The sequence below is a fragment of the Nannospalax galili genome, unplaced genomic scaffold (genome assembly GCF_000622305.1).
Source record: "Nannospalax galili isolate Female #2095 unplaced genomic scaffold, S.galili_v1.0 scaffold263, whole genome shotgun sequence".
NCBI lineage: Eukaryota > Metazoa > Chordata > Mammalia > Rodentia > Spalacidae > Nannospalax > Nannospalax galili.
Window position 1 is genome coordinate 102,735 of NW_008350402.1, and position 21,464 is coordinate 124,198.

Below are 21,464 nucleotides of genomic sequence, written 5' to 3' on the forward strand. Positions count from 1 at the left end.
CTAACAGCTCTTCCTCCCCACATATGGAGTACAGAACATCTCCCAGCCACTCAGGCCCAAGGATGCTTTTAGAACCCTGCTGTCCAGGTTGCACTCTATACCAGTTAAATCAGGATGAGGGTGGGAGACGCTGGTGGCTGTGTTTTTAAAACTCCCTGAATGATTCTAATACTAGCCAGGTTTGAAAGCCAAGAATTTAGACTAATCTCAAAATATGAATGAAAAATTGGAGACCCAAAGAATAGGATTTGCCCAAGATCATACAGTAAGTTGGGAATGCCAGAGTTAGTGCTATGAACTGAAGCTCCAGGAAGGAAGGACAGAAGGAGGAAGAAAGGAGGGAGGGAGGGAAGGAGGGGGAGGGGAGAGGGAGGGAGAGCAGGAGGAAGGGAAGGAAAGCTACACTTCTGCTGAGGACTCAATGAGGCCAAAAGCCTGAACCTTTAACTCTAGAGAGTTAAAATGTTACAGACCAGGGCCAAATTATCTTGGGCTATTTTTAGTGTCTTTGAAAAAAATCCATTGCTCACGCCTGTGTCTGACCTAACATGCTTGTGACCATCAAAACCTTACAATGTGTTCTTAGAAGACCATTAATTTTCACCAACCCAAAGCTAAGAACATCAGAGCCTCTGAAACCTACAGCAGTTTCCCTGCTTTGCTGAAACCCACACCATGTATTTGGTAAATACTTTTACTTAATTTCTTTCTTCTGTAACTAATAAAAATCTCATGTGAGATTCTTCTACAGTATCTGAAGAAACCCGAATCTAAGTTCCTGGGCCATGGTCACTCATATCTGACTCCAGAATAAACCATCTCTCAGTCCCTTTCACAAGAAAACTATTTTCTCATTCACAGTACTCTGAGGACCCATTCTGATGGCGTTTATTTGAACCCTGATCTAAAATCTATAGTGATGATCTGATAAAGATTTAAAAAACCAACCAACCAACCAACCAACCTACCTACCAATCAAGAAACAGAAGCCCTAGCAACACACAGTTTTGGGTATGAAGACGATGTTCATCACACTCCTGTGTACGGTAGTGGAAGAAAAGGGAGCAACCATTCACTGAGAGGGAGTTGGATGACAGTTCAATCTTACAGTAGAATGCGAGCAGCTCTGAAATGATGATGCAGAACTTTGCATGGGAAGATGATCATGAACCACTTTTGGAATGGAGAACAAACTCTAGCTCTCAAAACAGGTCATTTTTATTTAAAATGACTTATGTTTTGTATATACATACACAAAACCTGGAAGTGTAGCAGAGGTGGCAGAACAGAGAGGGGTTTTTTGCTTTTCTATTTTATTGTTTGAGTTTTCTGTTACCAGGTAGAATGAAAGCACTAAAACATAAGCATTATCTGAAATAGATTTTAAAAGACATAGACAGAAAGCTGGCATTGTACTGCATGGTTAAAGACTGAAAGCGTTTCCCTTCAGGTTAGGAACATGGAATGATGTTTGCATATGCCAACACTGTTCTACAGGTCCTAGCCAAAATAATTATGCAAGAAAAAAAAGACATCTAAACCAGGAAGGAGGAAGTATATTAAAATGATGTAATATTGAATCTAGAAATTCCTAAAGAACACACACACACACCCCTTAATGATAATAAACTAGTTCAGGAAGTTTGCAGGAAATGAGAGCAATTAGCAAAGGTAAACTGAATTTCTATATACTAGGAATAAGCAACCAAAAATGATTCACTTATAATAATGCCAAAAAGAAGAAAATACTTAGGGTTAAATTTAACAAAAGAAGTAAAGAGATTGAAGACTACAAACAGCATTGAATGCCATTAAGAAAACCTAAGATGTAAAAATAACTGTATTTGTGGGTAAGAAGACTGGTTGCTGGTAATGTGGCAGTGCCACCAAACCGACCTGTGACATCAAAGGAATCTTACTGAAATTTCAGCTTTCTTTTCAGAAATGGACAAAGTGATCTTAAAATGCAAGGGTGGTGGACTTGAACTCTCTGACTTTAAAAGTACTTCACAGCTGTGGTAGTCAGCCTATGGGGCTGGCATAGGGCAGACATGATGATGAAGGAACAGAATGGGGCATTTGGATATAAATGCATGAGTCTATACAGACTGCTTGGGGCACCAAGAAAATTCAATGAAGTGGCATATTACCCTTACAAAGCAATAAATTTAGATCCTTGACTCATACCACATATAAATATTAATTAAAAATAGTTTGAAGGGGGCTAGGGAGATGGCTCAATGGATAGAAGTGCTTGCTCTGCAAGCATAAGGACCTGAGTTCAGGTCTCAGCACCTACATAAAAGTCAGGTATGACAGGGAGTGTGCCTGTAATCCTAGTACTGAGGGGCAGAGACAGGCAGATCCCAGGGGCTCACTGACCAGCCATTCTAGTCAAATCAATGTCTCCAGGTTCAGTGGGAGACCCTGTTCCAAAAACTAAGGTGGAGAGGGATAGAGAGACACCAAGACACCTCCTGACACCCTCTGGCTTTCACACCTGCATGCATGGGCAAGTGTACCTGTACACACACACACACACACACACACACACACACACACACACACACACGTACAAAGATAGTACAATGGGAAGAAATTCTAAATCATCTATCTAGCAAGGACTAGTATCTAGAATATAGAAAGAACTCTTCTAATTGAAGAAGATGCAAATAAATCATTGAAAAGTAAACAATTTATAGACATTTTTCTAAAGAAGATAAATGAATGGCCAATAGGTATATGAAAACATGCTTATCCTTGTCAGTGATTCCAAAAATGCTAGCCAAACCACAGTGCAACCCCACCTGTGCACACGAGGATATGCATAATGAAACAGATAAGTGTCAGGAAGAGCATGGAGAGAGCGGGGCCTCGCACCCTGCTGTGGACACAGCAGAACGGTACATCTGCTTTGGAGAAGAGTTGGGCAGTTCCTTCAAAGGTAGAAATGGAGTGATTGTATGAGCCAGCACTTCTACTTGTTCATAGGAATTCTTATAACAATATTATTCATAATATTCAAAACTATAAACAACCTGAATGTGATTCAACACAGGTTCCCAGTGTCTCTCTGCCAAGCTTTAAGGAACAGAACCGAACGGAACTAGGAAGACGCTGGAAAACAACAACCCAGGGCTAGGGACACAACAGCCCTACATCCAAATGGACAATGGGAACTATGGTCAGGTCCTTGAAAGAGAACTCCTTCCCAGGACTGAGTACTTATCTGTGTTCAGTCGGGCCTGGAAAGCTGAGCACAGCAGGCAGGGACTCTGGTGAAACTGCAGCAGGCAGTATGGCAAAGCTCCTGAGAATGCTGGGAAGAGCCAGGGCCCGTCCTTAGAAGACTCAGCACAGCCCTGGCCATGGATGGCTGGGCCTGGCAGATAGTATGGTGGCCATCTGAGGGCCATAGATGGGGTTTGCTTCCCTGCTACTTCATCTAGCAGAAGCCTGGCCTCTTCTTGAGGTCACTTACTGAGAAAGTGCTGTTGGAATGGAGGGTGGGCTAGTCTCAAAAGCATGGGTCTGCCCTGAGAGAAAGGACTGCCAGGACTATGAGGGCTGCCTGTGAAGATAACAACTTCGTATAGCTCAGTTCAGCATACACAGCCTGTTGATATGAACTGACCTCTTGATCCCTCAGCCACCCTTTGTACCTGCCTATATTCTAGGGAGGCAAACAGGGCAGCCAGGAAGTAGTTTCTTCATCTTAGAGACAGTCAACAACCATGCAGAGATGGAAGCTGGACTTCACATCCTGAATGCCAAAGCCAAGACATGAGCTTAACCTGATCTAGGGCTGGAAAGATGACACAGGCCCCAGATTCTCGTCAGTATCCAGCATCCCCGGGACGCACGCAGGGCATGCCTAGGTATGTGTGAGAGGTGCAGAATTCCCTTGGATAATCATGGCTGATCTTCCTGGCATGGGAACTTTGTGTTATACTCCTTCTTCTTTCCTTCCTCCTCTCTTCCCTCCTTCCCTCCCTCCCTCCCTCTCTCCCTCCTTTTGTGTTGTGGATCAAGCCCAGGGCTTTTCATATGCTAACCATGCACTCAATCGTTGAGCCATAGCCCCAGTCCCAAAATATTTTTATACTAAAAAGTAAAATAGAAAATGTGCATACTGGGTTGGGGATGGAACTCAGTGGTGGAGCGCCTGCCTAGCACGCACAAAGTCCTGAGTTTGATCCCTAATACTAAAAAAGAAAAAAGTAAATCTGTCTTAGAATAAGATTTCAAAGGAAGGAGCTGGAGAGATGGCTCAGCAGTCAAGAATACTAGCTGCTCTTCCAGAGGACTGGGTTGGTTCCCAGCATCCACATGCCAACTAACAATCATCCATAACTACAGTTCCAAGGGATCCAACACCATCTCTTGGCCTCTCTGGGCATTGCAAGCATGTGGTGCATTTATACATTTATATATGTGCAGGCAAAATACTCATACATGTAAAATAAAAATAAATTTTAAAAAAAGATTTAAAAAAATCTTTTTGAGACAGGGTCTCCCTGTAGTCCCAGCTGACCTGAACTCACTATGTAGACCAGGCTGGCCTTGAACTCACAGAGATCTGCCTGCCTCTGCCTCCCAAGTACTGGGACTACAGGCGTCTACCACCACGCCTGGCTCTTTCTTATTTATTTATTTTTGGGGGTATTTTTTTTTGAGACAGGGTCTCCTTGTACCCCTAGCTAGCCTGGAACTCACTATGTAGACCAGGCTAACCTTGATCTCACAGAGATCCACCTGCCTCTCCCTCCCAAGTGCTGGGATTAAAGGTTATGGTGCCATCATACCCCGCCTGACTTTTCACATAGCATTATTTAGTAGTGACCACTGTGTGCCAAGCAATAGCATAAGCCCTTCACAAAAGGTACTCATCTATTTTCTCTTCAACCTACATAATATGTACTGGTCATCATAATTTTCCTTTTACAGGTAAGGAAAATGAAGTGCATAGTTAATAAGAATTTTCCCACAAATCCCAGAACTGTCCAGTGGCAGAATGACTTGGACACAAGCAGCCTGTTCTAGGCTCTTTGCTAGCCTTTACTCAGGCCTCTGAGGAAGCCCAAAGAAGTAGGACTGAGGGAGAAACAGGTCAGGACTACGGTCTTCCCATTGCAGAATCCATGTAGCAAAGGGACTGTCCAGTGAGGGAGGAAACCCGTCCCCTAAGGCATGTAAGCAGAAGGTAGCTGCCTCTTTCAAGTGTCTCCCTCAATGTCATGAGTGGAGAAGGCTGGGGTTCCATGACACCCATAGCTTTGGGGGCCTGCTATAATCTATGAATAGTTGTTTGGATGGCATAAAAAAAATCAGGAGAGCGACCTCGGGCCTTGCTTGACAGTGGGTGAAAGGTAATAAAAAGCCCCCAGGGAGAGACCAAGGGCTAGGCTTCCGGGACTGGCACCAGCAGAGTTTGGGCACGGAAGAACTCTGGCTTCCTTTCAGATTTGCTGAAGAATTAAATCAATCACTTGGAAATAAATATAATCTCATTTTTCAACATTCAAATGATTTCTACAGAATATGGAGTAGAGTGAAGAGTCTTCCTCTGTACCATTTCCTCCCAGCCCAAACCCTGTCCATGAACACACTCACACGGCCATTGGCTGTGTTTCCGGACAGAAGATACAGGCAGAGATGGGGCTGTGTTGTTTGTTACCCTTTTTCCTTTAAATAGATTTATAACTTACTTATTTCCTGCAACTTGCCTGTTCTGCTTAATATTTGTGGGAATCTTCCCAAGGCAGTATAAGAAAAGGACTGCCTTATTTTTAACCACTTCTTGGGATGCCCCTGGGATGCCATAGGGTAGACAGTTGTTTAGACTGTGTTCACACTTCCTGCCACAAACAATGTGCAGTGGACTTTGCAGAGGAGGAGGGACTGTTCCAAAGTTGGTTATGGAGAATGGAGTTGCTGGGTTGAAAGAGGGGCACATTTTGAATTAGCATTGTGACTGTCCCTGCCAAAAGCATATACAAGTGGGTACATCCTTGGGTAGCATGTCATGTAACTGGAGACTCCGAGACCCTGAATACCAAGAAGCTCGCTAAGCTCATTTGATGGACCAACTCTTTGCCTAGATGACATGGGCCTCAGGAAGCACTTGAACAGATATCACCAGCAAGGTACCCTGGAGAGGATCTTGGTCAACACGAGTCCCCTTCCTCCTGAGAGGGTGGTTTGCCTAATGACTTCCTTCTAAAAGACTATGTCAGAAAAGTCTTTGTACAGCTTCCAAGGTTGGGTCATCAAAGACAATCAAGGTTATCTTTTTCTGTCTTGAATCACTTGCTATGGAAAAAGTTAGCCAGCTAAGCTGCCCTGGATTCCTGGCCCATGGAAACTGTGAACTAATGCATGTTGAGTGTTGGTTTATCCCAGGACTCTGAGGTTAAGCTTTGGGATAATTCGTTACCCAGCTATAGATAACAGATACACTCTCAGACAAGGTTGAATTAGAGAAAAGCCAGACATGAATCAGAAAAATAACATGGACACATAATCCATTTCCTGTGGCTTCTCTTCATAATATTAGGGAGCTTCCCTGTCATATACAGGAGGGGAAAGTGGGAGCTTTAGCCAGTATACCCAGGCAGTGCATACAGCCTCAACTGGAGGATCATGTTTTCAGGCCTGGTCTATTGTGAGAGGCCTTGAAGGACCTGGGGAGGATCTGTTGGGTATGGCACCAATTGGAGGTAGGGCGTGACATGGGATGGGGACCTCTAAGCACCCCATGTTTAACGCCTACTCTATAGGCCTGATGGGATCTTTCCCTTCCAACATGTAGTCAGGATGCTGACATTCCTGTCCATCAAGGACCCTGACCCGTAACTCAGGTCATTCCCCCTTCCTTTTTGGGTCCTCAGCTTCCCCCCAACCCCCATAAAAGGAGGCAGGTGAGACATTCTTAGTGCCTGTCAGCCTAGCTCAGAGCCCCTTGGGCTGTTTCCCACCCTCCCTGGGTGTGAGGAGGCTTCAGACAGAATCAGAGCATTGCTTGGAGATAAAGGGAAGGACTGAGTAAACAAACTGCTTTAGAATCCTGGCCTGCCAGGCTCTATGTCACCCTGGGTAGAGCTCCCCAAGTCCCTTTCTTTGGCCGTAAAAGGAGAAAGGAGGACAGTCTCTCAACACAGGTTACAAGACCAAGGACTGAGGCAAACATTCTGGCCTCTGAAGACCTCAGTGACGAACCAAGGAGGAGGAATAAATCAAATGCCACTCACCACCTCCTCTTGATCCCTCCCCCTTACTCAGGCCACCAAAGCAAAGACAGCTGTGCCTGGGCCTTCTGAGACCCACTGGGACAGGCTCCTGGCTCTCCCCTGAGCCGGGATCAGTGGAGCCTCCAACCTGAGGCCTGGTGTTCAGGGTCTCAGAGTCTCCAGTTCTATGTCACAGATCCTGACACTTCAATGCCAGTCTCCTGTCCAGCCAGGGGTCACCTTACCAGAGAGAGTACAGCCACAGCACACTGCCCCTTAATCTACCTCCTCAGCCTTTTGCTTCTCGAACCCCAATGGCTTCCTCTGGAGCCTAGAAATCTTACCTGGGTGGGCTCCCAACTCTCTCTAGACTTCTCTCTGTTCTCTTTCCCTGGGTGCTCCGACTTCCACTTTGCTTTCTGAGATACTCTTAACCCTGTGGGTTTATCAGATGCTGCCTCCTCCCAGATGCCCTCTGACCTACTTCTGATAGGTTGCTCCCTTTACTGGACCTCAGGCTCTGTCTGTGACTTGCAGAAATACCTGGTATGATGGTCATTTCTGCACCTGCCTCTCCTGCCACCCAATGTGGCCTCTGAGAGGGCTCAGCTGGATCCTCATTTCCACAGAGGCCAGCATGGTCAAGGGAAAGGGACAGATGAGAAAGACCTGGGCCAGGCTCAAAAACCAGTCATTTCAAGAACCTCAATAGGCATCGTGTGTGAGCTTTGGAGTCACACAGACCTGAGTTGTTTCTTCCTGTCACTTACTGTGTGACTCTAGGTAGGTTACATAGCCCACCTGGCAGTTAGAGTCATTTACAGAATAAATGTAGAAGAGCGCAGGGACATTGAGCGGTCAGTGTGCTTTCTGCCTCACAACATCTGCTCAGTGCTCACCCTCAATGTAACCCTAAAAGCTACCAGCCTTCACATCTGTAATTCCCTTAGGAGGAGAGTCACTATCTTCATTTACAAGAGGGGGAACTGAGAATGGTGGAATGAATGTTCTTGTACCAGGGTGTTCAGCCAGTGAGGGAGGTGGTTGGTGTGGGCTCTCTCTTAGGCCCTGAGGGGATGGCTGAACCCAAAGGCAGGCATTAAGTTAGCCACCACTTCAGTGACCCAGGCTAGTGCACCAGCTCTTGGGCTAACCTTGGAGTCAGGTTTCAGCTGATGCTGTGTAGGCCCAGGGTTCTGCTTGACCAGGCTGGGAATCCCATGAGAAGCTAGAGTGGGAGAGGAGGGGCTGATGGAAGCTTTGATCCATCTGTTCTACCTCTGTCAATGGAGAGCAGAATCTGCAGTGGTCAAGGGACAGGGCAGAGAGGGTCAGGGTTGGTGCAGCTGCAAGGCCACCAGCTTGTGAGAGAGGCTGAGTCCAACACAGCAGGTTCCCATGACAGCGAGGCTGCTGCTTACCTGGCCTCTTAATATGAATTAGAAAAGTGCCCTCTCTACAGTATACAGCTTGAAGGGTGCGCTGTGGGTTGTATTTTGCCGGCCTCCTCTCTTTGAATAGTGAACAATATGCATAACCACCCAGGGCAACCTTGCTTATCAAGCACCAGAGCAGGGCCTGGGCTGGGCACTGAGATATGGAAAGGACTCAGACAGCACCAACTTCTAGGACACTCACAGGGAAGCTAAAGGGCAAGGGGACCACAGATAAGGGAGCACCCAGCTTTCTTGGACAGAAAGACTTGGAGAAGTTATGGAGGCTGATAGGAGAAGGCAGTAGTAGTTTGATTCTCAATAAAAAGAGAGAGAGAAGGAGGGAGGGAGGGAGGGAGGAAGGAAAGAAGGGAGGGAGGGAGGGAGGAAGAGAGGGGAAGGCTGATACACAGTGTTTGCCAGTTTCCACGGGGTCAACACTTCTCATCTGGGTGACGGAAGATGCCAACCTGCCAAGGGCATCACTAAGGCAGAGCTTGGCAGAGACCTTCACATCACCCTTTAAACTAGCTCAGGATGCTCTAGCACACTGTGAGACACAAAGGCACCTGAAGCCAGGGGTTTCTCTAGGCAGGGAAAGGCGAGGTAGGGTAGGATATTCCAGGGTCTGAGGGTGTGGGAACAAGGGACGGGTCGGGGCAAGCTGGCAGGTTTCCAGAGGGCCATGACTGAAATGCGGTGACCTAAGTCTTCTGGAGACAGTGATGCTTAGTTCTGACCTGGATGGGATCACGGGCCTGTTGTGACTGGTTAATCTGTACATTTATATTCTAAGCACTTTTCTATGTGTTCATTACATTACAATAAGAAAGTTTAAAGATAATGAGTATCTCAGTTGGGTGCAAAAATTTTGCAATATTTCCTTCCACCCTTTTCCCCCTCTGTAAAGAGGAAAGTGTTTAGTAGTGGAAGGATTGAGGGATTTGGAATCAGGAGACATGGATTCAAATCCTGCCTTCTGAGTGCTGACTCTGACCCTGAGGAAGTTTCCCTTCTTTAGCCCCTCTCAGCTGTTTCTTCTGTTGCAGACTGAGGACCCACATCCTACAGGGTGGTCATGGAGATAGAGATGATGGACACATGGTGAGTAGCACTGAGCCCCACCCACCATAGCCCTCAACCTTTTCACATCTAAGCTACTGCTACACAGGACTCTGGTTATTAACTTCTTAGGTAACTGGTACCAAAAGAGCTGCCCAAAGATAAATGACTGAACCACAGAAGTCAGAGGAGCAGGAACTGCACAGGAAAAGACAACAGGGATTTCCCTAGAGTGAGGTTGAGTGATGAGGAGACTCAAAAGCCCCACTGAGAAGAGAGACTGGGGGAATGGGGATGCTGAGCCTGGTGAAGAAGAGTACCATGCCTTGTGGGGTCTGTGTACCTCATGTCCTGAGGCCCCAGACAGCAGAGTTGAGGCAGCCCACAAGACTTAGAGGCAAGCTCATTTGTCCTGGGTCTAAGGAAGGAAATTCTCAAAGCCGAAGGAGAAAGGTGATGCGGATAAAGAGCGAGTTCCCACCCCCAGGAGACACAAAAAAGCTGGCAGAGCACATGGCAGGAAAGAAGGAAGGTAGCATGGTGGAGGGTGTGGACAGGACAACCAGGACTGGGCTCAGTGGGCTCTGCAGTTTCTGTCATCATCAGCATCCTCTGCTACGCCATGCTTGCCGTGTGTGGCAAAGGGTGTGAGGAGACCCTGGTCCGTCTCACCTGATTATCGATTTTCAGTTCCACCAGAGAAGTGTTGTGTGGAAGGGCTTCCACCAGGCGCAGGATCCCGGCTCCCGAAATGAAGTTGGATTCCACATTCAAGGTCTTCAGCGCCTTGTTCACCTTCAGCATTTCGGCCAGAGCCTTGACCACAGGAAAAAAGTGGGGGCCTGTGGGCTGGAGAGCCCCTCTTGGGGGATAGGTAGGACAATCTCTGGAACTTCCTTTCCAAGCATGTCTCTGTGTCTCTCCTCTCCTCTACCTGCCATGGCTCCCAGCACTCCTGCTGGAGAACGCTCATCTTTCTCACCAGCACTCATAGCCTTGGACCTGCTTCTCCTCCCCTGTGCAGCACTGGCCCTCCCTGATCCTTTCAGTGAGAACGCCAGTTCCCTGTGTGTGCTCAGTGCTTTCCCACCCCTCAGCCTTTGCTTGATCCATGTGGCCACATGGAATACCCTTTCTGTCTCACTTGACCCATACCCTACCCATCCTTCAAGGCCCTTCTCAATGCTTCTGACTCCAAGAAGTTTTACTGACATCCCCAGCTAGTTGTGGTCTGCTTTCTGGAACCTCATGGAATTTACCCATGTCTCCCTCATGGGACCTGCATTCCTTAGTTCCCTATTTTCATTTGTACATATGTGTGTATGCGTGCTTGTTCATATATGTGCAGGTACACATGTATGTAAGTACATGTTTGGGTGCGGGTATATGCAGAAGTCAGAAGACAACTCCGATATCATCAGGAATGTCGTCCACCTCCTTTGAGACAGGGTCTCTCCTTGGCCTGGAGCTCACCAATTAGGCTAGACTAGCTGGCCACAGAGTGTTGGGAATTGTCCTTTCTCTGCCTCCCAGAGCTGAAATTGCAAGTGTGACACTGTCTGGCCTTTTACATGGGTGCTAGAAATCTGACTGGGGTCCTCATGTTTATAAGGCAAACACTTTACTAACTCGGCTATGCCCCAGTGCTCCCATGCCCTCCCTATTGTTTTTTACGTTTGTGTCTCTACCAGTAGACTGTCCAGCCCTCGTGAGCTAAAAATGTACCTCAATATCCGCACAGTGCCCAGCACTAGTAGGTCACTGAGCAATGATCACTGGGGGCCCTGTGGAGCCTCCATCTCCCCTGTATGTTCAGTGTGTCCCTTCTATGCTCCTTTGGAAATGTCAGTTTTCTTTCTCTGAGTCTCAGAGAGTAGAGGGGGAAAGCTGGGACAACATCCCATTAAGCAAGTGACCAGAGCCAGCTTGCAGAGCAGGGCTCAGGTGGCCCTCAGCACGTTTTAGAGGGACTCAGCCAAGGAGTGTGGATGACAATCGAAGCCTCTGAAGGAAATGAGGTAATTAGCAGTTGGTGGAAACGATGTGTCATAGGGAAAGAAGACACCAGTATCTGAGCGGCCTGGGACACCCACCGTGATCAATCTGATGTGATGCCAGGAATGGCTGCCCTATTGTGCTGTCCCAGCTTGCTCAACCCTGCCAGAGGCCCAGCTCCCAGGAAGCCTTCCTGCAGGAGCCATCTCTCTCCTGGGCTCCCTCACTCCAGTGTGCCCAGAGATGGTGTGCCAGCTTCTCTGTAACCATGACTGTCCTCTGAATAGGGGCCTTGTCTCTATCTTCTCTGACCACCATACCAACCTTGACACCCAGGAAAAGCCTGGCCTGATCTAACCATCAACCCATTTAACAACTAGCAGGCATCTCAGGTCTATACGAGGCAGCATGTGATGGTAGCTAGACTAGACTGAAGCCCTATCATGCATGTGTCACATCCTGTGTACGGGTCACTATTGAGGAACAGAAGGTAGAGGAGACAAGCCAGGGCAGGCAGCAGTAAGGAGACTTCCAGGTCCCTGGCACTTAGTTTAGCAACTGGCCAGAAGCATTTCAGCACTTGACAATGGGTATGCAGGTATGAATGGCCTGCCACCAGCTGTCAGCCTGGCAGGAACTCCACGTCCCACAGATATCCATGGCATGGAGCTGAGTGCCAGCATGGATGTTGGTGATCCATGAGCAAATAGTACATGGAGTTTTCCAGCTATGTTACATGGACAGACTCAGGATCTGCTGAGGTCAAAGGTCATGATCTAGTGATTCCCTCACTAGCAGTCTGTGAGCTGCCTCTGCCCCCCAAGGTGAGTTCTTTCTATTACTTCAAAAATTCTAAAGGGAACTCACCTGCCTAATTTAAACACTGGAAGAGAGCTAGTTGCTACTACATTAACTGCTCTCCGTGGGAAGCTAATCCCTATGCTTCACCTGCTCCTGTGGTACATACTCTCTGCTGTATCCTTCAGCTGCCCTCATGGCCAAATGGACGGATATGGTTATGAATGTGGGGCATGAGACTGTCTGATAACAAGTGGATTCCCAGGGCCCAAGTCAATGTTCTGCATAAAGGGACTCTCAAGAAATTTACATTGAGTATTTTTTAAAAGCATTAATGGTTACTTTATGATAAATACAATTTACTTTGACTAACAGAATTTGTTTTTTGAAAGAGTCTCATGTAGCCCTGGCTGGCCTCCAACTCCTCCTCCTCAGTGCTGGTATTACAGCCAGCCATGCATACCATCATGCCCGACTGATTGGCAGTATTTTTAGAGACATTAGTAGAAGTAAAATTGGTCATTAGGGGGCTGGAGAGATAACTCAGCAGTTAAGAGCCCTGGCTGCTCCTGAAAAGGACCTGTGTTTGGTTCCCAGCGCCTACATGGTGGCTAACCACCATTGTTAACTCTAGTTCTAGGAGATCTGACACCTCCTCTGGCCTCCTCAGGCATTAGCATGCATGGGTCACTTACTAACATGTAAGCAAAAGGCATATACACATAAAATAAAAATTAATAGATCAAAGAGAAAAAATTTTTTCAATTGGTCACTGAGATTAATTGATGAAGACAATGGCGATATGGAGACCCAAGGAGGGGAGGAGCCTTGTCTAAATGTGAGGTGCTGAGTGGAGAGAGACTCCACTGTCAGGACTAGACAAAGCCTGTTGCCTGACCTCTCTGGAGACCCACACCTCTGAGAGTAGGGTAAATGTGAGGATTAGCTGGGATGATGACAGTTCACTATGTGATAGCTATCCCATCTCCATACCCTCCCACCTCCTAGCTGTATCCCCCCTCCCCACCACCACCACACAGGACTCTTTAGCAATGGGATACAACCAGGCCCTAGTCCTCCAGAGACTATGCAGCATAACGGAGAGGACAGTGCATACAAACGCCACAGGGTCATTGCTGCGGGTCCCCACGATGCTGAACTTCTTTACGTAGGCATTCTCTTTCAGGGCTTCTGCGTAGGCCTTGAGGGTGGGTATGGGAATATTCTGTAGAGAGAAAGGCAGGAGAGTGACCAACAACCCATAGGACATGGGACTGGTAGGGCAGGTGACTGGGGGAGGGGGCAATAGCTCTCCTCCAAAGGCAGCCTGGCTCCCTGCTGAGTTCTAGTAAGTCTGAATGGGTCATGCATTCCCCAGATGGATGAAAATCCGAACTTCCTATATACAGATTGAGGAAATCACCCCTGACATTTTCAGATAGGATCCACAACTCTCTTCTGTGTACAGGGAGGCTGAGTAAGAGGCAAAACTCAAGGCCTGGTTCAGAGTACTATGCAAAGGGCTCAGGACTGGAGGAGGGCACAGCTGGATGCTGACTTCCACCTAGTGACTAGCAGCTTGTCTGACTTGTGTGAGTCTGAGGAACTCTCTTCCTCTCTTTGGGCCTGTTTCTGAAAAACAAGTGGGGAGATGCGCTGGCCACTCTCTGAGACCCCTGTCCTAGAGGGGGGTCTCAGCACTAGCTATACATTGTGGGGACTGTTCACGACATGCTGTTGCTCAGGCCTACCCGAGACCATCATGTGCAGAACCTCAGTAGTGACCTGGCCATTGCTGTGTGCTTTTTAATCTTCTTATGTGAAAAACAGATCTAGTCCAACTGCCTCATGATACAGGAGGGAAACTGAGGCCTGGAGGGATTCAAGTCCTTGGCTGAGGCCTCACAATGAGGTTCCACCACTTGCTCCTGTCTGGAGCAGTATTCGTCCCTAGAATGTCCACTTCTGAATTGTGCCAGCATCTCTCCTGGGCACACAGCAGACAACTGAGGCACTGAGAGCGAGTGAGCCTGGCTGTGTTTTTGCAGAGCTCTCATTTCAGAGTGTCACTTAAGCCCCCTGTGGGAGCAGAGAGGGGAGCCATGTGGAGGAAAAGCCTGGGGTGCAGTTTTCCAATCTGATTGTACTTGGGGCTGGCAGCTGCTGAAAGGAAAGTGGAGAAGAAAGGAGAGAGGAGCACGAGCAAGGGGCTGGCTTCTTAGCTTACCCATCATGTCCCACAGCTAATCCCACAGCCTCAGGGCTAAGCAGGTGGGCTGGCAGCTGTGCCTGATTCCCCATTCCTCCTGCAGCCTGCCCACCTGTCCCTCCCTGGCCCTGGTGGCCACAGAGATATGGACATAGCTTGGATATTTGTTTGGGTGCTTCAGTGACTGTAAATGAGATTTAATATGAGCATGATCCAGGGGTAGCAGTGATGGTTCAGGGCTAGCGCTGACCTGGGTTTTGGTGACCCCATGAGCCTTGCTGGCACTGGACTTTGCCAGCCTTGGGATCTTGTGCTACAGCATGTGTCTGACTCATGGTTTTATCACAGAGAATCTCTGTGTTTTTGAATAACATGGAAGGTGTCCAGATCGAAGCTGGACTGCCCTGTGGTAGACATCTGAGGCTAGACTTATCCTCTGAAAGAAACCAGAACTGTGGGGTACACTAAAGCTTGCCTCTGTTCCTGATTCAGGTACCCGGGGTCCAAATAGGACCCTGCCACTCTGCACAGCCTGGTCTGTTGATATCTGAATGACATGGCAGGACATCGTCTCCCCTTCTTCCAACCACCACTCACAATAGGTTAAGTGAAATAAAGGGACTTTACCCGTATATTATTGAGATTAACCTCTTCAAGTTTTGGGTCATTGTTCTTTATCCGCTCTAGCGTTTCCTCCACATCTGTTGAATTTGGTTCTTCATCGGGCACAGGCTTGTATTGTGTGGGTTTAATCACACCTAGGGTGATGGATAAAAGGGAAGTGGCTCACAAAAACATGAGGGTCACTTTCTCCCAACACAAGGACTTCCGGAGAGGAAGCGCTGGTGAAGTTCAAGGCATGAGGGAGGGAGGCGGCACCACTGCAGCGTCTACCAGGGGCAGAAAGATGCTGGAAGAAGCTGGGGAGGGTGCCAAGAGGTTCAGGCTGTCTCTGGATGCTGCCTTTGACCTCCTGCAAGACCTGGTGAATTAGATAAAGCCTCTGAATCTCAAGCCCTTGTCTGTCAAGTGGGGATGAGATTACCACAGTGTTTATTATCTCAATGGGCTCCCATGAGGGTAAGATGAGGCCCAGGCTGGGAAGGTATACAGTTCTCTTCCAAGGGGAAGAGTACTTATCCTTTTGGCACCCTCATTTGTCTTTGGTCCCCAAACATCAGCTTGGAATAATGTAGTTAGGTAATTGAGACAATGTGATATTGACCAAGGAAAGGACAAAAGGGCTCATGGGACAGAAGAGGTCAGTGAAAACTGAAGACAAAGTGGAGAAAACACACTTTACAAAGAATGGGGTGGGAAGAAATGAATATCTATTAAGAAATGAAAGCTGGTGACTGAGGAGAGATGGGGCAATCAGTACAGGTACTCAGGAAATGTTTTTAAAAAATGGTTGATGGGATGGCTAATCATGGAGTGATTGCAAACCCAGTAAAGGGTTTGCCTCGCAAGCATGAAGTCCTCAGTTCCAGTCTCAGAATTCATGTGGAAAAAGAAGTTGGGAATGACAGCATGTGCCTCTAACTCCATGTGGGAAGTGGAGATAGGAGGAACCCAGGAGCTCTCTGGCCGCATCAGTGAGCTCCAGGTTCAAGAAATAAGGTGGAAAGCAACTGAGGAAGACATCGACCTCTGGCTTCCACAAGTATACACACACACCTGCACACACACACACACACACACACACACACACACACACCATCAAAATGTTGAACCTCATCCCATAGCACACACAAACATCCACTCTAGGTGGATTCAGACATGGAATATATGAAGCAAATCTCTAAAACCTTTAGAAAAAAATATGTCGCTGGGATGAAGAAGGCCTTTGAAAACAAGCTATAACCCCAGCAGACTAGAGGAAAAGATGGCTAGATTTGCCTCCTTAATTTTTAGGACCTCTGCAATGAGCTAAAGCATCTGGGGCAGAGGTGCCAAAACAGGGGGAGATGGATGCATCTCTGTCTTCCAAGGTGCCAGCGGGTCCCAGCAAGGGGGGGAGGGGCAGATGCAGCTGGGCAGGGCTTGCGTACTCACTGTTGAGCCCCTCCTTATTCACAATGGAGCTGCTGCCCAAGGCCTGGTAGTACTGCTGGTTGCTCATGAGCGTGTGCATGCCCAGGATAGCTGTGGAGACAAAGGGAGACCCATGACTCTGCACTAGCAGAGATGCTTCTTGAGAGCCCATCTTCTACACCCTGGGAACTTTGCTCCCAGAAATAGCAAAAAGCACTTACATGAAAATGTAAACCCGTGGAGTTGTTTTTACATTCCCCTTCCATCGTGTGACTCTCGGACCCTCATCTTCTCCAGACCTCTCAGTGCAGCCTCAAGTTTCCAGGTCTGCTTGAGGTCCCATGGGCACATCTCACCAAATGGTCCAAAAGGACTCTTTCCAGCAAACGTCTCTTCCTAGGGATGCCCTTCCATCTTCCACCCTGTCTGTCTTCCCTCAAGACAACACCTCAGCCACATGAGACCCTCTCCTTAGGCCTGTTTGACCTTTGCCTTTCAGGTTGTTCCACTGACCCTACCATCACCTCTGCCCTGGTTAGGCTCTATCATTTCCTGGGTGTACAGATGGTCTTCAACTTACAATGGTCCCATTTAGAAGTTTCTCAACTATATGATGGCGTATAAGTAGAAATAGTGTATTCAACTATATGATGTGTATTCAACTATATTGATGTGCAGTGTATTCAACTATTTTCAACTATACAATGGTGTATTAAGTAGAAATAGTACTTATTGATTTTTTTATTTTTGATCTTTTCTAGGACAGTGACATTTGATAAGATACACTTTTGAGATGCTGGGCCAGGACATTGAGTCCAAGCCTAGTCAGTTCTACTATCACCAAGAGAAACAACCAACACTTGGGTCTGGAGAGATGGCTCATCAGTTAAAAGGACTGACTATTCTTGAGGAAGACCCTGAATCCCAGCACCCAAATGGTGGCTAATAACCATCTGTAACTCCAGTTCCAGGGAATCCAATGCCCTCTTCTGACCTCTGAGGGCATTGCACCACATGGGTGCACTTATACTTATGTAGGCAATACATGCATACACATAAAATAAAAATAATAAAATAGTGAAAGAAAGAGAAACAACCAACACTCTTCAGTACACTGTGTTGCTAAGCTATTGTGTTCAGAGGGCTGGGTGTTAAATGCATTTTGACTTAACGATATTTTAAACTTACAATGGGGGTTATCAGGACATTGCCCCATCGTTATTGGAGAAGCATCTGTATTAACGCAGCTGTGAAATCACTGGTGGACTGGCTTCAGTTTCTCCCTACCTTCTACTTCCCAACAATCAGCACAGAAGATCTTTCTGGAAATGCCAACAATAGTTCATCACTCCATAATTAGCTATCCCATCAACCATTTTAAAAAAAATATTTACTGAGTACCTGCATTGTGTGCCAGATCTGGAGGGACAGAAAATTAAAAAGTCAGGGCCTCTGTCCATGTAGCCCACAACCTACTGGGAGAGAGCAGAGCTAAGCAAGGGCCTACGCCACTAAAACATAAGCACAAGAGGATGATTAACTGTTGGAAAGGAAAATCCAGTGCATTCCAGAAGAGTCTAAAAGAGGGACTTGGGAAGGGAAGGATGACTAAATGTTGTCCAAATCAAGAGAAGGAAGACAGAACATTCTAGGCAGAGGGGATCCAGGTGGGTGGAAAAGCCCAGAGGCAGGCCAGTAGGGTTGGAGGTTGGGGGCAGACAGGAAGATGGGCAGGGATGGAGTTGGCTATGTGGTGGTCCTAACAAGGGCAACAACACCTCCTCTCCTTGAGTAGCAGATGTTCTGGGCCAGGGACGATGCTTTGAGTCCATGATTTCAAATTTGGTTGCACATTGGAACACTTAGGAATCTTTTGAAGCTTCTAACACCCAGGCCTGCTCCACACCAGTTAACCTAGGGTCTGTGTATGAGGCCTAGGTACCTGCCCAGGTGGTTTCAGTAGGCAGCCAGGGTTGAGACCATTGCCTCACAAAACTTCCTAATCTGCACAATCCCCCTTGAGAAGAGACTGGACGCACAGGGGCAAGGCTGGATCCTGCAGGACGGACTTCTGGTTTGAGATTAGGAGTTGGGATGACTTTCCCAGGTGTGGCCTCTGAAGACACTGAGCAGGGCTAACTAAGGGTCTGACCTGATTCAAACTGGTATGGAAAGCTCACATGAGGCAGAGATAGATCTGGGCTGGGTTCATGAATTGTGGGGCAGCTATTGCCGTCCAGATGGGAAGATGGTGGCTTGTGAATACAAGTCCAAACCCCAGAGCCTGGCTTTCCTGGCTCCTCTGGACTGGCCCTGCCTTGTCACCTATGCACATGCCTTTTGTCCCACCAATACAAACCATCCCTGTTGGAGAGTCTCCTGATTTTTCCAACGTTGTCCCTTCTGCTAGTGACGCCCCACACTGAGGGAAATTGGAATTTCAGATAGACAATAATCTTTTAGTATAAATACTCCAATCAATGTTTGAGATATACTATGAAAAAGTTGTGGTGTTTGTTTGGGGTCTGGGGATTGAACCCAAGACCTTGTGCATGGCTAGTGCTCTACCATTGAGCTATATACCCAGTCCTCTTTTCACTTTTTATTTTGAGCTAGGATGGCACTACATTACCCAAACTGGCCTTGAATCTCTGGTTGTCTTTCCTCAGCCAAATAAATAGCTGAGATTATAAGCCTGCACCATCAAGCCCTGTTAAAAAATTATTTGCTGTTTATCTAAAATTCAAATTCAACTTCACATTCTATATTTTAGCTAGCCACCCTTATTTCCTCTTCTTCAAGACTTGGCAGAGCCCTTCCTCCTCCAGGAAGGCGTCCTAGATTCATGCTCTCCCTCAGCACCTGGTATCCTTTCTACATGCAGTGTCCTAGGACAAAGGGGGTGTCAGGATACATGTGTACTTTCTGCACTGGACTGTGGGCTTCTCAAGGTTAGGGAAGAATATTATTACTCTTCCATCTGTCCTAGAATAGAGTAGGTATCTGGTAAATATTTGGTGATAATTTTTTCAAATTCCTAAGCCATTTCATTCGATATGGCTTACAAGTAGAGAGACATGAGCCCATGTAATGAAGATTCAAGAGACCAGTTCCAGGCCTGACCATGTCCTCAGTGTGACCTTATATGAGTTCCTCCTCCCTCTGGGCTTCAGCATCTTGTGTCTAGCCAAGAGTGATGTAAGATGGCTAGTTCTCAGTCATGGCCACACATGCAGACCATCCAGGGAGCTATAAGACCACCCCAATGTCCAACTCCTTCGTGAACCAACAGATGCAACTTCTTTGGGTTATTTTTATTTTTTGATAGGATTTTGCTAGGCTGGTGTTACACTCATAATCCTCCTGCCTCAGACTCCCAATTGCTGGGGTTACAGGCATCACCAACTATGCTTGGCTTCTTGGGGTGAATTTGATGCCCCTTGGGAGCTGAGAACCACAGGATGAGATGATCACAAAGTCCCTTCTGCTTCTTGCCCCCAAGAGTCTTCTCTGCTAAAATTAGCCTTGCTGGCTCATCGCTGAGGGGGACTGGGAGGAGAGAGGCAGCTGCTGCTTTTCCAGCTCTCGAGGTTTTAATTTAGGCTGTGTCTACGTGGGCCGCAGGGGTGGAGGCTGAGTCAGCAGCAGGTGAATCAGATCTCTGAGAGCCACCTTCTAAAGCTGTTCTCCAGCCCTTCCACACAGCAGGGTTCTCAGGTTTGGAAGCAGAGTTTGTGAAGGTGCTGGAGATCATATGAAAGATGCAACATTTTTGTTCTTTGCCTAGCTCAATTAGAGCATTCAGAGAGGTTAAAAAAGGGAAAATGCATTTGGTGCTTGAATTACAGCATCCTGTGAGGGTTTAGATAGGGAAGCAAGGGGATCTAGAGCAAGGAGCCCTGGGATCTGGTCTGTGCCTTTGTGCTACTTTTCTGGGTGATCCTGTACAGGTCATTTTGTCTTTGAGCTATCTGGTTTCCCCATCTGCAAAGGAGGGTGTGCTTGGTTGCTGAACTCTTCCCTTCCCTCGGCAGTCCCTCAGCTCTCATATTCTAACCTGTTCAATGTTCTACAGTAAGCATCCATGGGTGGCACTGCCCCCCCCTTAACAGCAAAGAAACTCAGCAAAGAAACCACTCAGCAAAGAAACTCCTGGCATAGAAGGTATTCTGGCTGCTGGGTCACTAGTAGTTCTAAAGTTCTAAAACATCCCCTAATCTGGAGGATTCTAGGGACTAATAATACATGGTAGGAGGAGATGTGCTGATAGCAGGCCCAAGAGGGAACAGAGCCATTTGGCAGCTCTGAGGAAACCAAGGTTCCAGGAAGGAAAGAAGGAGGGAAGGAAGGGTGGAAAAAAGAGAGGACAGAGGGAGGGAGAAAAGAGAGGAAGGACAGTTTGAGCTAAATGGCCATCCTGAGCCTAGTGCCTACTGACTCCGACATTAGCCTTACCTTCAGCCTTGGGCACAAAAGTGCCACTTTGTCCCCGACTTGTTTTGTATGCCCATGTCACCAGGAATGAGCAATGGGGGGACCTCGTACCCTGACGTTGCCACTATTCCTTCTTTGTAGATGTTAGAGAGGCTGATTTTAGCTCTGGGGAACTTGATTTATTTTCTTTCTTTTCTTCTTCTTCTTCTTCTTCTTCTTCTTCTTCTTCTTCTTCTTCTTCTTCTTCTTCTTCTTCTTCTTCTTCTTCCT

General features: G+C 47.3%; 1 protein-coding gene across 1 annotated transcript in view; it reads right to left on the reverse strand.

Annotated features, from left to right (window-relative positions):
- Positions 1-21,464, reverse strand: part of Tmod1 (tropomodulin 1) — an 81,702-nt gene that overhangs the window by 8,397 nt on the left and 51,841 nt on the right. The window contains exons 5-8 of the mRNA XM_008847661.3: positions 16,782-16,871; positions 15,354-15,484; positions 13,635-13,742; positions 10,397-10,540 (exon numbers count right to left, since the gene is read on the reverse strand). Of these exons, the coding sequence (XP_008845883.1) occupies positions 10,397-10,540; positions 13,635-13,742; positions 15,354-15,484; positions 16,782-16,871 (473 nt within the window). The remainder of the gene's footprint in view (positions 1-10,396; positions 10,541-13,634; positions 13,743-15,353; positions 15,485-16,781; positions 16,872-21,464) is intronic.